General features: G+C 35.0%; 1 protein-coding gene across 4 annotated transcripts in view; it reads left to right on the top strand.

The window, feature by feature from the left end:
- PMS2 (PMS1 homolog 2, mismatch repair system component) overlaps positions 1-16,657 on the top strand; it is a 62,401-nt gene that overhangs the window by 8,312 nt on the left and 37,432 nt on the right. For 3 of the 4 annotated variants that reach the window (XR_012472751.1, XM_074208169.1, XM_074208170.1), the window contains exons 3-8: positions 3,223-3,309; positions 3,670-3,772; positions 6,014-6,197; positions 11,655-11,822; positions 12,300-12,397; positions 14,345-14,444. Coding sequence is in view for 3 of the 4 variants with exons in the window: in XM_074208169.1 (XP_074064270.1) it covers positions 3,223-3,309; positions 3,670-3,772; positions 6,014-6,197; positions 11,655-11,822; positions 12,300-12,397; positions 14,345-14,444 (740 nt within the window). In the remaining variant the exon portion in view is untranslated. Of the gene's footprint in view, positions 1-3,222; positions 3,310-3,669; positions 3,773-6,013; positions 6,198-11,654; positions 11,823-12,299; positions 12,398-14,344; positions 14,445-16,657 lie in introns of those variants that run through there. The other variant, XM_074208171.1, reaches the window with a different exon arrangement.

The raw sequence follows: 16,657 nt of genomic DNA on the forward strand, positions 1-16,657 counted from the left end.
ACTGATAGGAGACAGTGTTATATGCACATTAATATTTTAATTCAAATTTATTATTTTGAGCCCTATGTCCATAGCAGTTTGCTAAATGCTATCATTATTCATTCCAGTGAAATAGAATCAGATACCCACTTATATCAAAGGTATGGGCTAGCTGGTGCTCTGTCTGCTGCGCCACCTGGTCACCCCTACTATTACTATTATTATTATTATTATTATTTTATTTTGGGTCTTTTTTTTTTTTTTTTTTTTTTTTTGGTCTTTGAAGGGCAGTGGCTTGCCTGGGGTCACACAGCTGGGTTATTGTTGGGTATCTGGGGCTCCTGGCTCCAGGGCCGGTGCTCTGTCCACTTCGCCACCTGGCTGCACCTATCATCATCATCATCATTATTATTATTATTATTATTATTAATTTTAATTTTTTTCTCTATCCTTTACTTTATCACTCAGGCGGGTCTATAATTTTTTTGGGGGAGGGAGTATTATGTTTACTTTTAAACAAGAATATTTTAGTAATGTATAAAAAACATCATTTGTACAAAAATAAGAATAAATAAATAAATAAATGGAATCAGGTTTTAGGTAAGTTGATTATATCATTCTGTATTAATATGCAATTAACCTGGGCACATAGAAAACTTCAATAAAGATACTGTAGCATTCTACTATAATAAAAAAAGTATGGGCTAATAAATAAAGAAATAAAGGACTTAAAGGATATAAATAAAAATATTTTTAAATAGCAGCTGCACTGAATTTAAAAGTAGTGAATGCTAATTTAGAAAATCATTAACAATCAAGTAAATGTCCTTCAATTGGGGAATGGCTGAGCAAACTGTGGTATATGTATGTCATGGAACACTATTGTTCTATTAGAAACCAGGAGGGATGGAAATTGAGGGAAGCCTGGAGGGATTTGCATGAACTGATGCTGAGTGAGATGAGCAGAACCAGAAAAGCACTGTACACCCTAACAGCAACATGGGGGCGATGATCAACCTTGATGGACTTGCTCATTCCATCAGTGCAACAATCAGGGACAACTTGGTGCTGTCTGTGATGGAAAATACTATCTGATCTAGCTATCTCTTATATTTTATGTTTTTTCCTTAAGGATATGATTTCTCTCTCATCACTTTCAATTTGGATCAATGTATACCATGGAAACAATGTAAACATTGACAAATTGCCTTCTGTGGGGGGGATGGGGGAGGGAAGTAAGATTAGGGGCAAAATTGTAAAAGCCAAAATAAATAAAATCTTTAAGTATATAAAAAAAAAGAAAATCATTAAGAAAATCGTTGGATAAGCCCTCATAAATCCTCAACTTTTCTATATATGTCTAGCAAAAAACAGCAGGAAGAGCTAGAAAGAGAAATCCCATTCAAAGTAACCTCAGACAATATAAAATGTTTGGGAGTCTATTTGCCATCTGCCTATCTGTTTAGTGCCCTACCAATCAAAATTCCAAAAAAATTACTTTAACGAGATAGAAAAAATTGTAAGTAAATTCATATGGAGAAATAAAAAGTCAAGAATTGCCAGGAGCTTAATGAAAAAAAAAGTGCAAAAGAAGGTGGCTTAGCCCTACCCAATCTAAAATTATAAAGCATCAGTCATGAGAACTGTTTGGTATTGGCTAAGAAATAGAGTAGTGGACCAGTGGAATAGACTAGGTGTAAAAGCAGGAGATAATTATAGTAATCTGCTGTTTGATAAACCCAAAGATGGCCATTGGGATAAAAACTCCCTCTTTGATAAAAATTGCTGGGAAAATTGGAAGTTAGTATGGAAGAAACTTAGATTAGACCAACACCTCACACCCTTTAACAAGATAAGATCCAAATGGTTACAGGACATAGACATAAAAAAAAAATACTATAAGCAAATTAGAAGATCAAGGACTAGTCTACCTGTCAGATCTATGGAAAGGGGAACAGTTTATGACTAAGGAAGAGTTAGAGAATATCACCAAAAACCAATTAAGATGATTTTGATTACATTAAATTAAAAAGCTTTTGCACAGATAAAACCAATGTAACCAAGATCAAAAGAAATGTAGTAAATTGGGAAACAATCTTTACAACTAATGATTCTGAGAAAGGACTCATTTCTAAAAATATATACAGAGAACTGAGTCATATTTTTAAAACAAAAAGCCATTCCCCAATTGACAAATGGTCAAAGGATATGCAAAGGCAATTTACAGATGAGGAGATCAAAGTAATCCATAGCCATATGAAAAAATGCTCTAAATCATTAATTATTAGAGAAATGCAAATTAAAGCTTCTCTGAGGTACCACCTCATACCTCTCAGATTGGCCAGTATGACCAGGAAGGATGATGATCATTGTTGGAAGGAATGTGGTAAATCTGGGACACTATTACAGTGTTGGTGGAGCTGTGAACTCATCCAACCCTTCTGGAGAGCTATTTGAAACTATGCCCAAAGGGCAACAAAAATGTGCATACACTTTGATCCAGCAGTACCACTACTGGGTCTATACCCTGAAGAGATGAGGAAAAAGGGTAAAAACATTACTTCTACAAAAATATTTATAGCAGCCCTGTTTGTGGTGGCAAAGAATTGGAAATCCAGTAAATGTCCTTCAATTGTGGAATGGCTGAGCAAACTGTGGTATATGTATGTCATGGAACACTATTGTTCTATTAGAAACCAGGAGGGACGGGATTTTAGAGAAACCTGGAAGGATTTGCATGAACTGATGCTGAGTGAGATGAGCAGAACCAGAAAAACACTGTACACCCTAACAGCAACATGGGAGTGATGTTCAACCTTGAAGGACTTGCTCATTCCATCAGTGCAGCAACTGGGGACAATTTTGGGCTGTCTCCAAAGGAGAGTACCATCTGTATCTAGATAAGGAGCTGTGGAGTTTGAACAAAGTACAAGGACTATTCCCTTTAATTTAGAAAAAAAAAACCAGATAGCTTATTGTCTGATCTTGTTACCTCTTAGACTTCTGTTCTCTTTAAGGATATGATTTCTCTCTCATCACACCTAATTTGGAACAAGGTACAACATGGAAACAAAGTAAAGACTGACAGAGTGCTTTCTGTGGGGGGGGGGGGAAGCAAGATTGGGGGGAAAATGTAAAACTCAATATCTTTAATAAAAATAAATTAAAAAAGAGAAAATCATTGGATAAGCTTTTTAATATGTTCATTTTGAAGTGAAGTGAAACTTTTTTTAATCTTCCTAGATTTAAAGCTTAAGGAATATGGAGCTGATCTTATCGAAGTTTCAGACAATGGTCTTGGAGTAGAAAAAGAAAATTTTGAAGGCTTGAGTAAGTTGAATTTTTCTTGACTGCTTTAAAACAATTAGACAAAATGAATCAACATTTATATTCTTTTCTCTTAGTGAACACGTATTTGGGTTTAAAAAACTATTCATGAGCTAACCTGTTGATACTTTTTTTTTTAATATATTCCAAAGCCATACCTTTTGAAATGGTGAAATGATTCAAAAACGTACCATATATAGAGTTGATAAAAGAAATGGGATATTTAGCCTTATAGATATAGAATTGGAGGTGATCTAGTCCAACTCCTCATTTTTTAGATGAAGAAACTATAGCCCAGGAAGATTGAATAACTTCCCTCAGATCACAAAGATATTAAGAAAAGATGTTTATCTTATTTTCTAGCTCTAAAACATCATACTTCCAAGATTCAGGATTTCTCTGATCTAACACACGTTGAAACATTTGGCTTTCGAGGAGAGGCTCTGAGTTCACTTTGTGCATTGAGGTAATAGTACATTTCTAACTTTTGTGGATGATTCTACATTAAAAAAAAAAACCCTGAATTTGAAAAGAGTGATTTCAGTCATTAATATTTTAGTAGGGCTTATGAGACCTGGAATGTCTTTGGAATATTTCAAATCAACAAAGTAAATGATTAATTTATAGTATGATGTTAATAAGGTAGCAAAGAAGTATTTAAATTTTTTATTCTTTGACATGATAGCTACCACTTGGGTCGCTGTCTCTCTCAGCTTTTCAATTCTTAATTCTATTTAATTTCCACTCTCTTAGTGAATTGCTTTATGTCTAATCCATAAGTTCCAGTGGGGTCTGGACCACAGTGAGAATCTCCTAATTGGTCTCCCTGCTTTGGGTTTTCCTTCTTCAGTCTGTAATCCATAAAGCAGTCATGCTGATATCCCTAAAGCTCAGGTCTGACCATTTCATACGCCCCTGTTAAAAAACTCCAGTGACTTCCTATTACTGCTAGAATAAAACATATAGATTACTCTGGCATTTAAAGCCCTTCAAAATTTAGCTTCACCTTACCTTTCCAGGTTTATTACATTATTTCCCTTCTCACATTGTTTATTCTAGTCATCTACCTATTTACTCACACATACCATGCTACCTTCTGCCTCCCTCCCTGCCTTTGCACAGGCTTTCCTGCTTTCTTAGAGTGTTCTGTCTCCTAAATTCTGCCTCCTAGAATAATCCCTAGCTTTCTTCAGAGTCCATCTTATGTGCATATCTTACGTTAAGCCTTTCTCAGTTCCTCTTCTCCCAATTTACTTCATTTATTCCATCTTTTGTTTTATCATGATATTCTCCTGAGAGAATGTAAATTCCTTCAGAACTTTTTGTCCCTTCCATTGTTTTTCTATCTCCAGTCCTAGAATTGTGCCTGACGTAATTGAAATGCATAGTAAATGCTTTTACTTGATTGAAAATAGAGCAAACCAAACCAAATATAAAGTTCAGAAAGGAAGTGTTAAGTTGTAGTGCCTTTTGTCAATGAATAAAGATGAAGTGGTGGATGTTCTAAGATTTTAGTTAAGCCATAGTACCCTTTATGTAAGATTTCTCTAAATCTTAGGAGAAAATGATCAGAAAAATCAATAAGGTTAGACAGTATTTCTGCGTTTTTGTCAGTTTCTCAGAGTGGGATGTGAGAACCCCAGTGATTCATGCAGATGTCATCAGGGCCATGAAATATTAAATCTCTTGTAAAGATGAAGAAATTACTTCTCAAAAGGTAATGATTAGCAGGAGATGGAACAAGAGGAAGGCCTAGCAGTTTTAAGATTAATATTCCTTGCTTTCCCTATGGTCTAGATAAAAACTAGTTGCAAAATTTAGCTGTAGTTTATTTTAATTAAGGTTAATGTACTCCATGCTTTTGTGTATGTTTTTTTATTGTTCTTGTTCCCTTACCAAGTATGTTCTTTGGTTATACATTTTAGAAAAATAATCATGCTTAGACTTTTGAGCAAAACATATATGTCATATAATAAGTGTAAATAAAGTATAATAATTGAGATTTCCTCTTTTCCATGAAAAATGTAAGCTTTAGCAACTCTAACATTTTACAAAATTGTATTACTTTGATTTAAGGAAGCCTATAACATATAATGATATGTAAATATTAAACTCTCAGGTTATTTTATAATTTTTAAATCCTTGGTAAAAAGTTTTTTTTAAGTTCTTCAAAATCTAAATCTGATGAACGAATGCACTTTGACTTATCAGAAAATACCTATTGTATATTGGTTTTCAGATTTAGAAAGGTAGAATAAGGAGACTGAGAAAAAAGAGCTTTTCACATAAACTCATGAACCATGTGAGATTTTAGTTCTTTGAGGTTCTTTGATAAATGGAAAATTACAGTTTCCTCAATGGCAAAGAAGATAAAGCTTTGTTTTTCTCCCCCCTAACTGTCAACAATCTATTTCCCCACATATCTCTTCTATTTTAAAAAAAAATAAGTACCAAAACTTAGGTATTAGGAATTCTTATCTATCAAAACCATGAGCAGTTGTAGTATGTATGAATGGTGATTTAATAATATTTTTAATTGATATGTTATATCTGACTCAGAATAGGTCATCATCTTTTTTTAAGAGATTTTATATAGTAGTTAATAGAAAAGGAGTTGCGGGAGCACATATGAAACTAACTGTATGATAATCTATTGTCTCAAATGGTAAATAAAAAAACTACCTTTGCTCATGCTTCTCTTTCATAGTGATGTTGTGATCTCAACTTGTCACAAATCAGCTACAATTGGAACTCGACTGATCTTTGATCACAATGGGAAAATTGTTCAAAAGGTCCCTTATCCTCGACCACAAGGGACAACTGTCAGTGTACAACAATTGTTTTCTACCCTACCTGTGAGGCATAAAGAATTTCAGCGAAATATTAAAAAGGTATAGTGAAGTAAGACCTTGATTTTTTAAATATTTTTATCATTCTGTTAAGCATATAAGTGTATAAGTTACTTTTTTCTCAATATTTCAGAAAATCTATTTTCATTCATAAGATTTTTCTTTGTCTTTCCATCCTTTGGAAGACAACTTGAATTGCTGTGATCAAAATAAAATGATCACACAGGGATAAACTTTATGGAAATAAGCCTTTACAAACTGTGGACTCAATAGACAATTTATCACTGGACCCACATGCAAACCCTATCCAGCTCAATAGGATACACCAGAACTTGTGCTTCTCTGGTTTAACTTTTGAAAAATTCTAATCCTAATGAAACATCTTAGCAGGACTTTCATAGAGGAAGTGCTTTCTGCTTTGTCTTCAAGTTCTTTCTGGCCGATCTATGATATGTATACGCAAGCCATTTTCTTCTCTATAGTCCAGCTACTTTTTTCCCACCTCAGTCAGCACTATTCACACCGATCTGGACCTTCAAAACATATGTGCCCAGTTTTTAGGGAAGTTAATCCACTCATCTTAGCTTCTGCCTTGGGAACTAGCTTTCTTGATTGGTGAAAGAGTGAGTGAAAACTACCCCTCAAAGTCCACTATAGCTACTAATTCACCCTAGACTGTGGTTGACTGTCATTTTCTATCCAACCATACATCTAGGCCATCTTGCTATCTGTCTGCTACCATGCTTCTTTACCCATACCTCTTGCTTCCCATCTCTTGCCTTGGTAACAGTAATATCATCAATAGCACTATTACTTCTGGAAAGGGCGTTTCATTGGAGTGCTATACTATCAGTTCATTATCTCTGTGAATCAATAGATCAAAACTCCTTTCCTGAATATTACTCTCATGCTGGCTTCCCCTTTTAGAATGTAAACTCTAGGGGGCAAATAACTGCTTTTTTGTTTTGTTTTGTTTTGTTTTGTTTTTGTTTTTTTCTTTTATTAAAGATTTTATTTGAGTTTTACAATTTTTCTCCCAATCTTATTTCCCTCCCCCCCCCAGATCAGACAAAAAGATCTGTTTTTTTTCCCCCTAAATTAAAGGGAATAGTCCTTGAACTTTGTTCAAACTCCACGGCTCTTTATCTGGATACAGATGCTATTCTCCATTGCAGACAGCCCAAAATTGTTCCTGATTGTTGCACTGATGGAAAGAACAAATAACTTCTTTTTTTTAAATTTCTTTTTTATTTAATATTTATTTATTCTCATTTTGTACAATTTTTTATACATTAATAAAATATTCTTGTTTAAGAGTAAACAAAATACCCCCTCCCCCCCAAAATATAGATTCATTTGAGTGATAAAGGGGAAAGAAAAACATTAAAATTAAAATTCAAAAAAATAGTAATAATTGTAGATATGGCCAGGTGGTGCAGTGGATGGAGCACCAGCCCTGGAGCCAGGAGCACCCAAGCCCATATCCAGCCCCGAACACCCAACAATCACCCAGCTGGGTGACATGCAAGCCACCCCAACCCCACTGCCCTGCATAAACCAAAAAAAAGAAAAAAAAAGACCTAAAATAAAATAGTAATAATAGTAGGGGTGGCTGGGTGGCGGACAGAGCACTGGTCCTTGAGCCAGGAGCACCCAGGTCCGAATCCCTGCTATGCAGCCCCAAGGCTGGCCACCCAGCCCCATTTACCCTGCACCCCCTCCCAAAATAATAATAATAATAATAATAATAATAATAATAATAATAATAAAATGTGCTTCATTCTGTGTTCCAACACCACCAACTCTGTCGCGAGTGGATCACATTCTTTATGATAAATCCATCACAAAGTTACTTCCATATTTTTCCACCATTTCCATTGCTGATCACAACTCCCTCCTTTCACTGACTCTGCTGTAGGGTAGCTGAGTGGCGCAGCAGACAGATCCCCGACTCTGGGGCCAAGAGGCCCTGAGTCCCCATACCACCCCTTAGGCCCAGCATCCACCTGGCCCTATGGTCTCGTACAGGACATCCAATCTCAGCCTCTTGCAAGAAGTAAAAAAGAAAATGCATTATATCTGGCCACTCCCCACCATGGTCCATCCTCTCTTCCTTTATTCACATCCCCACCCCTTCCCCCATCTCCCCCCCTCTCCTTCTTACTCCAGATGTCTATACCCCATTGAGTATATATGCTGTTTCCTCTCCTAGCCACCTCTGATGAGAGCAAAGGTTCCCTCATTCCCTCTTGCCTTCCCCCCTTCCATATCATTGCAATAGCTCATTGTAATAAAGAAAAATCTTATTATATGAAATATCTTGGCCTATTCCCCTTCTCCTTTTTCTTTCTCCCATTATATTTCCCTTTTTTCTGTTGACTCCATTTTTACACCATATTTTATCTTCAAATTCAGCTTTCTCCTGTGCTTCATCTATAAAAGCTCCTTCTACCTGCTCTGTTAATTAAGAAGGTTCATATGAGTATTATCAGTGTCATTTTTCTATACAGGAATACATGTAGTTCATCATCATTGAGTCCCTCATATTTTCCCCTTCTCCTCCAATCTCTATGCTTCACCTGAGTCCTGTATTTGAAGATCAAACCTTCTGTTCAGCTCTGGCCATTCCAACAGGAACATTTGAAATTCCCCTGTTTCATTGAAAGTCCATCTTTTTCCCTGGAAGAGGACATTCAGCCTTGCTGGGTAGTTGATTCTTGGCTGCATTCTAAGCTCTTTTGCCTTGCGGTATATTATATTCCAAGCCCTACGAGCTTTTTATGTAGTTGCTGCTAAGTCCTGTGAGATCCTGATTGCAGCTCCACAATATTTGAATTGTGTCCTTCTGGCTGCTTGCAATATTTTCTCTTTGACTTGGGAGTTCTGGAACTTGGCTATAATATTCCTGGGGGTTGGTTTTTTGGGATCTCTTTCTCGGGGGGATCTGTGTATTCTCTCCATTTCTATTTTGCCCTCTGCTTCTAGGATATCAGGGCAATTTTCCTGTAGTAATTCTTTGAAAATGATGTCAAGGCTCTTTTCCTGATCATGACTTTCAGGTATTCCAATAATTTTTAAATTATCTTTCCTGTTTTCCATATCAGTTGTTTTTTCAATGAAATGTTTCACATTTTCTTCTGATTTTTCATTCTTTTGGTTTTGAAGTATTGGGTCCTGATTTCTCATGAATTCATCAATCTCCCTGAGTTCTGTTCTTTGTCTGAAGGATTTGTTTTCCTCAGAGAGCTTTCTTATCTCTCTTTCCATCTGGCCAATTTTGCTTTTTAAAGCATTTTTCTCCTTAATAACTTTTTTTTTTTTAGGTTTTTGCAAGGCAAACGGGGTTAGGTGGCTTATCCAAGGCCACATAGCTAGATAATTATTAAATGTCTGAGACCGGATTTGAACCCAGGTACTCCTGACTCCAGGGCAGGTGCTTTATCCACTACGCCACCTAGCCGCCCCTCCTCAATAACTTTTTGGACTGTTTTATCCATTTGACCTAAGCTGGTTTTTAGCATGCTATTTTCTTCAGCATTTTTTTGGATTTCCTTGACTAAGCTGCTGACTTCATTTTCATGTTTTTCCTGCATCTCTCTCATTTCTTTTCCCAGTTTTTCTTCTAACTTCCTCATTTGATTTTCAAAGTCTTTTTTGAGCTCTGTCATAGCCTGAGCCCAATTTCTGTTTTTCTTGGAGTCTTTAGATGCAGGAGCTTGTGCTTCTTCATCTTCAGACTGAGTGTTTTTATCCTTCTTGGGCTCACAGGCAAAATATTTCTCAATGGTATTCCTCTTGTTTCTCTGCTTGCTCATTTTCCCAGCCTTAGCTTGTTTTTCAAGTGCTTCCTGAGCTTTTGGGACACTCCCACAAGGATCTCACTGTGTGAGGCTCTGTCTTCCCTCCTGGTCTGTGAATGACCATATGCGCCCCCCTCTGCCATGGGGCTGAGGTGGGGGGGGGCCTAGACTGTGATCCGGATCTGAATGTGGTCAGAACCCCAGAGTCCTGTTCCAGGAGCAGAGCTCTGCAGTCTCTCTCTGTTCACTCCTCTCCCTAGGTTCAATGGGTTCATGCCCTGGGGGCTCCTGCTTACTGGCTCCACCTGCTTCTGTTTCCTGGATCTGGACTGCCCTGGCCACTGGCTGTGTGCCCTGAGGGCTGGGCTTAACATGCTTGCTCTGGCGAAGGTCCCCTGCTGTTCCCCCAATTTCTGCCCAGTGCTCCCCAGGCGTAGGTCAGGAAAGTCCTCCACTGCTGTGAGCCGTGGCTCCCAGCTCCCTGGGACTGCCTCCAGGAGACTGAAATTCTTTTGCTGTGGCAGGCCACCCCTCTGGTGGGCCGCCCCTCCAACCCGGGAGAGCAGAGCCTTTCTGTTCTTGTCCAGGTTTCCTTGAGTAGGAGAACTGCCTCACTGGGTCCCTCTGTGGGTTCTGTCTCTTGGAAAATTTAGTTAGTTTAGAAGTTTTATGAGAGAGCGCCTAAGACTCAATCCTCTCTTGTCGCCATCTTGGCTCTGCCCCACAAATGACTTCTTAAAAAGTTATTTGAATCTCCATCACTTAATAAATAAGTGGTTAATAAATACTTTTTCATTTATTCATTCATTTATTCAGGTATACTAAAAATTGATGTTTTCTCATTTTTTATTCTGTTCTCTTAATTCTTTTGAAAATTATTTAGCTGGGGCAGCTAGGTGGCACAGTGGAAAGAGCAGTGGCCCTGGGGTCAGGAGTACCTGGGTTCAAATCCGGCTTCAGACACTTAATAATTACCTAGCTGTGTGGCCTTGGCCAAGCCACTTAACCCCATTTGCCTTGTAAAAAAAAAAAACCCTAAAAAAATAAAACTAGTTTTTTGTTTTTTCCCTTTAGTTCTGATTCTTCTTTCACAATATAACTAATATGGAAATATATTAAACATGATTGTATGTGTATGGTATATCGAACTACTCTGTCATAGGGAGGGGAGAGGAAGGAAGTTGGAGAGATGTGTATCTCAGACTTATAAAAAGATGAATGTTACAATTGAAAAAATAAAATAATGTTGAAAAAAAGATTTTTATTTTTTCAAAACTGAAAAATAATTCATAAACCTTCATATATTTGAATGAGAAGTAAGTACATGATTAAGCATTAAAACTAAAAACTTTTTAACATATTAAGTATTTTTTTGAAGGCTAATGTGCTATTTTAAGTTTTACTTATTGTAAACATAAGTTATATATTTATTTAGGAAACTAAACAATTGTAATACCAATTAAAGGAATATGAAAGACAAAGACCTTGGGTTCCATTTAACATTGCATTTGAGTACTGAGTGTCCTAAATTAAATTATTTTCTGTGCCTAAGGTTTCCTAACAGTGAGGTTCTTTTTGTTAAGTATTTTGATAACTTCAGGTTTGACTACCTTAATTGTTGAACAATGGAAATTATATGCTTTCCCAATTATAAATGATTGAGACGTTTTTGCATTTTTTGTGGTTTGTTTTTAACCAGGAATTCAACAAAATGGTACAGGTATTACAAGCATACTGTATCATTTCAACAGGTATCCGAATAAACTGCACCAATCAAATTGGTCAAGGAAAACGACAGTCTGTTTTATGCACAAATGGAAACTCCACAGTGAAGGAAAATATTGGAGCAATTTTTGGACAAAAACAGGTATAATTACTAATCATATTGTATTGTGGTTGAGGCAGGTTTGTTGTCCTTTTGAAATTAATGTTTTCCAAGAAAAATTCAAAAATTAAATGTTTCTAAACATTTCTCTCTAAGAGTAATTGTCTTAAAACAATTAGTGAGTTTTTTACAAAAATACTATTTTCTTCCTTTCTTAATATAAAGAAAACCATTCCCTTCTGTTCTTGCCCAGGAAACTAATGTGAAATGTTTTGTACATTAAATGTAATGGCCTGAATTTTCTAGCTTTTCAGGTGCGTCAGGAGAATGATCAGAATTACTATTTTTAAGCCAAACAAATCAAATCAAGTTCCTTTGCTTTCCTAATGTAGTTTGATTAAACTTAGAGAGGAAGTCAGGAGTTGGGGAGGGAATGGAGGGTGGGGTGGGAGCTGTTTACTAATTTCTGAAAGGTTTACTTTGTATATTGTAGTCAATAACAATGAATCTTTCTTTCAGTTGCAAAGCCTCATTCCCTTTGTGCAGCTGCCCCCTAGTGAATCAGTTTGTGAAGAGTATGGTATTAACTATAATGCTGAACTACATAATTTCTTTAGGTAAGTGACTCAGGATTTTTGCCTAGATGATTGACTTGGAGTTATTTAAATGATAATTTAGAAATTGCATAAAATTGTGAGTGATATTGCTGCAGAGAGAGAATTTAGAGAAAGTGCTTTGAGATAGAAACCACCTGCTTAACTATGGTTAATATGAAATGAACAGGAATAAAAGGAGTTTATGTAATTTGGCGTATTTTCAATTCTTTTGCTAAATTTACATCCTTAGTGAAAGGTTTTAGGTAATAAATGAACAAAATAATTTAAAACATTTTTACATATATAATTATTTTAGCATAGCAGAAGAATATGGACTGATTTTATAACATGTTTGATTTCTTTTTGCTTGAGTGTTCCTTTCCTCATATTTAAACATTTCTTTTTTTGAAAATAAGCTTTATTGATTCTTTTTTTTGTATGTCACAGAAATTTCTATTTAGAAGTAACCGCTATCCTCTAGTTCTTTGCAATTGCCCTGTTTTGTTTGCTTTAAATTTAATTTGATTTTTTTCCCAATTAACAAAATGATATTTTCTGTCCTTCCTACCTTTATGTCCACTGGGGGAAAAAAAAAGAAAACAAAACCCCTCTAACAAATATACATAGTGAAGGAGAGCAAATTCCTGCCTTATACATGTCAAAAAAAAATAGATAATTCTTAAGCCTTTCATATTTGAACAAAGAAAATAGTTAAGTTAAACTGAACTGCGAGTCAATACAGTGACTTCTTCAACCCTTGTTATCCTTCACTTCTTTGCTAAGAGAAGAGAGAGATAAGAAAAATTATATAGTGCACTTGGGCTTGGAAGAACAGGACTCTTTCCTCTCTGAATTCTTCCAGTGAGCTACCATGGGATCTGTATTTGGTGGATCAGGATCCTCTCCAAATCAGTCTATGATTCCCCACTAATGTATTTTTTTCTTTTTCTTTTTTTTTTACCAGTCACAGAATGCACAATTCATAAGAAAGGATTAAGGGAAAAGCTGAGTGGGGAAGATAATTTATTTAGTTTTGATGCTGATAATACCTAAGTGTGCTTATTATGGATGGAGAGAAAAAGATTCAGAGGAAAGATTATTGATAATTCAAGAGTGGGAGGTAATTGATGAATCAAGGTCCTAAAGGTAGGAAGGGATGGGATCAAGGACAAAGTAGAAGGGTTATCCTTGGAAAGGAGGTAGGCTTATTTTTTTCTCTTTGAGAGAGGAAGGAAAGAAGATATATATATATATTTTTTTTTTGAGGTAAAGAGAAGTGAAGTTGATAATGAACCTATCACATGGTCTGAATTTTTTTACTAGAATAGATGAAATTATCAGCTGAAATTAACATGGGATTCAGAACTCATTTAATGTTAGGCTTATGAATTTAATTTCACATTAGTATATGAAATGTTATCAGTGAACATTTTCTTGAATGTATCTTATTAAAATTCAAATATTCAGGTAATATTAGCACATTGTAATTAAATTTATTTGCTAAAGTTGAAACAAAGGTCTGACTCTGGAGGGTAGTCTTTCATGAAGTTTTTTGAGCAGCTAGGAGCATTGGGAATGTTGAGTAGAGAGCAGTGTTTCCTGAAAGAAAATAGAGGAGAGGTGATAAGAGAACTGAATAAAAAAGTTGTGTGAGTAAATATATAGATTATTTATTAAAAATTCTATGAAATTTCTGGAAGTATTCTATTTTCTCTTTTTCTGAGAAATAGGAATAGAATATGCCTAAAATTATATCAATAGCATACCACTAAATTTGGGAAAGTTGGAGAAGGGGGGGAGAACAAAAAGGGTGGAAATGCTTTGAAAAAATTTTAAGATTATTGTGCTATTTAACAATAGTACTTTGCACATAAGAGATGTTTAAACATATTTGTTTAAGTAAATATTTGTTGACCAATTACTTTCTCAATTCTGGATGCCAACCCTTATCATATTAATGTAAAATAGTATTTCAGGTTTTGTTTCCCGTTCTGAACATGGTGTTGGAAGGAGTACAACAGAGAGACAGTTTTTCTTTATCAATCAACGGCCCTGTGATCCTGCAAAGGTAAAATCACTAAAGGCATTATAAAATAAAATTGTCCCTTCCACATCACGGGGATCAGGAGGTGTAAAATTTTTTGGTGCTCCCTTCATACCAGAGAAGCAGTCTTAATTATGATATTAAAAGATAAAATTTTTTTATTATACAATACTGTACATATATTTTATGCGTTTCTGGGTTTCCAAACTTTTTCTGTGTTGGCCTTCAAGTGTCCTCTTACACATTACTTTCAAATTACTTTTTTTTCTTGTTTTTAGGTTTTTGCAAGGCAAATGGGGTTAAGTGTCTTGCCCAAGGCCACACAGCTAGGTAATTATTAAGTGTCTGAGGCTGGATTTGAACTCAGGTACTCCTGACTCCAGGGCCAGTGCTCTATCTACTGTGCCACCTAGCCGCACCCCTCTTTTCTTTTTGAATCACTATTGCCAATCTCTTTCTTCCCTCTTGATCTCTGCCCTTTCAGGAAAATCCTAGGGAAAGAAGAATTTTTTTTAAAAATCCTTGTAACAACTGCCTAAAGGCAATAAAAACAAATCCACACAGTGTCCATATTGAAAAACATATTTATCTTTCTACACCTTGTGTTTATTCTTGTAAGGAGGTGGATAACATGCTTCATCACAGATCTGTTCACTTTTCTCTGGGTTATTACATACTACTCAGAATTCTTTAAAATAGTTTTTCCCTTTTTTTGATGTATTTTTTTATTTTAAACTTGATTACAAAATAAGAAAAATAAACATTATCATGTGCACAACAAAGAATAGAATATTCATAAAATAAAGCAATGAATTTCCATTACAAAAAGGTCTGTGATAAAAACTACACATTGTGTTCAAAATTGTTCATTTTTTTCTTGCTTCCTTCTAAGTTTTCTTCTATTCTCTGCTGTGCAGTATTTATTTTTTTTCTTTCCACCCACCCCTTCCCAGCACAGTTAAAATTAAGCATGGATATATACATATACTATATATCTATATCTTTAGATATATAGTGTATGTATATTTGTATATGTGTGTGGTTATGTTTGAATTAATCTGTCTTTAACTCATTCCCAGTGAAAGTAGATTTTCAGATCTTCCAGCTCATTCCCTTTCTAATTCCTCTATGTCAATTCTTCCTCTCATACATCATTTGTATAAGATGATAGCTCTTTTCTTTAATCTTTACCTACACCATTTTATTCTTTATAATTCCATTCTACTCAGTTCTACTCCAATCTTTTCTTTGAACTACCCAATTACTAATAACAATATTGGACATATAATTTACATTTCCATGTATAAAAGTAAACAATTTGTCCTTATTGAGTCCTTGTAATTAGTCTTTGATTTTTTACTTTATATTTCTCTTGAATCTTGTAGGTCAAATTTCCTATTAAATTCAGATCTTTTTTGCAGCAAAATCCTGAAAGTCTGGGAGTTCACTGAATGTTCATTTTTTAAAAATTCAGTATTATACTTAACTTTGCTAGTTATGATACTTTAAGCCACAATCTCAATTCTTGTGCTCTTTGATATTTAGTGTTCCAAGAACTGTGCCCTTTTAAAGTAGCCAGTACTTTAAAATAGGTCTTGTGTAATTTTCATTGTGCTGTGTGTATATTTGAATTGTTTTTTCTTGTTATTCTTAATATTTTCTCCTTAACCTGGGGAATTTGGAATTTTTTCTATGATATTCCTATTCTAGGATCCCTTTCAGGTGGTACTCAGTGAATTTTTTTCTATTTCTACTTTCCCTTCTTGTTCTAACACTTCAGAACAATTTTCAATATTTTTTGTAATACTGTATTATTATTATTTAGTTGATTGTAGCTTTTTAGTAGTCTTAAGTATTCTTATGTTTTCTCTTCTTGATCTGTTCTCCAGATCAGTTATTTTTCTTATGCGGTGTTAAAAATTTTTTCTATTTTTCATTCTTTATATTTTGTTATATTTCCTGATCTCTAATACCTTCTCTGACTTCCCTTTGCCTAATTCTGATTTTCAAGGAGTAAATTTTCTTCTTTTTAGTTTTGAATCTTCTTTTCCAGTTAGTTAACTTTCTTTTCATGAAATTGTTTTTCTTGGATTGTTCTTATTTTTTAAAGTTTTTCCTCAAACTCTTATTTTGTTTTTTTAAAGTCTTTTTTTGTGAGTTCTTCTGTGAATTTTTTTGAGTATTTAGCCATTTGACATTATCTTTGGGGGCAGTAGAAGTGCTTTTTGCTTTAGTAT

This window comes from Macrotis lagotis, chromosome X, assembly GCF_037893015.1.
Source record: "Macrotis lagotis isolate mMagLag1 chromosome X, bilby.v1.9.chrom.fasta, whole genome shotgun sequence".
In the NCBI taxonomy this organism is placed as follows: domain Eukaryota; kingdom Metazoa; phylum Chordata; class Mammalia; order Peramelemorphia; family Peramelidae; genus Macrotis; species Macrotis lagotis.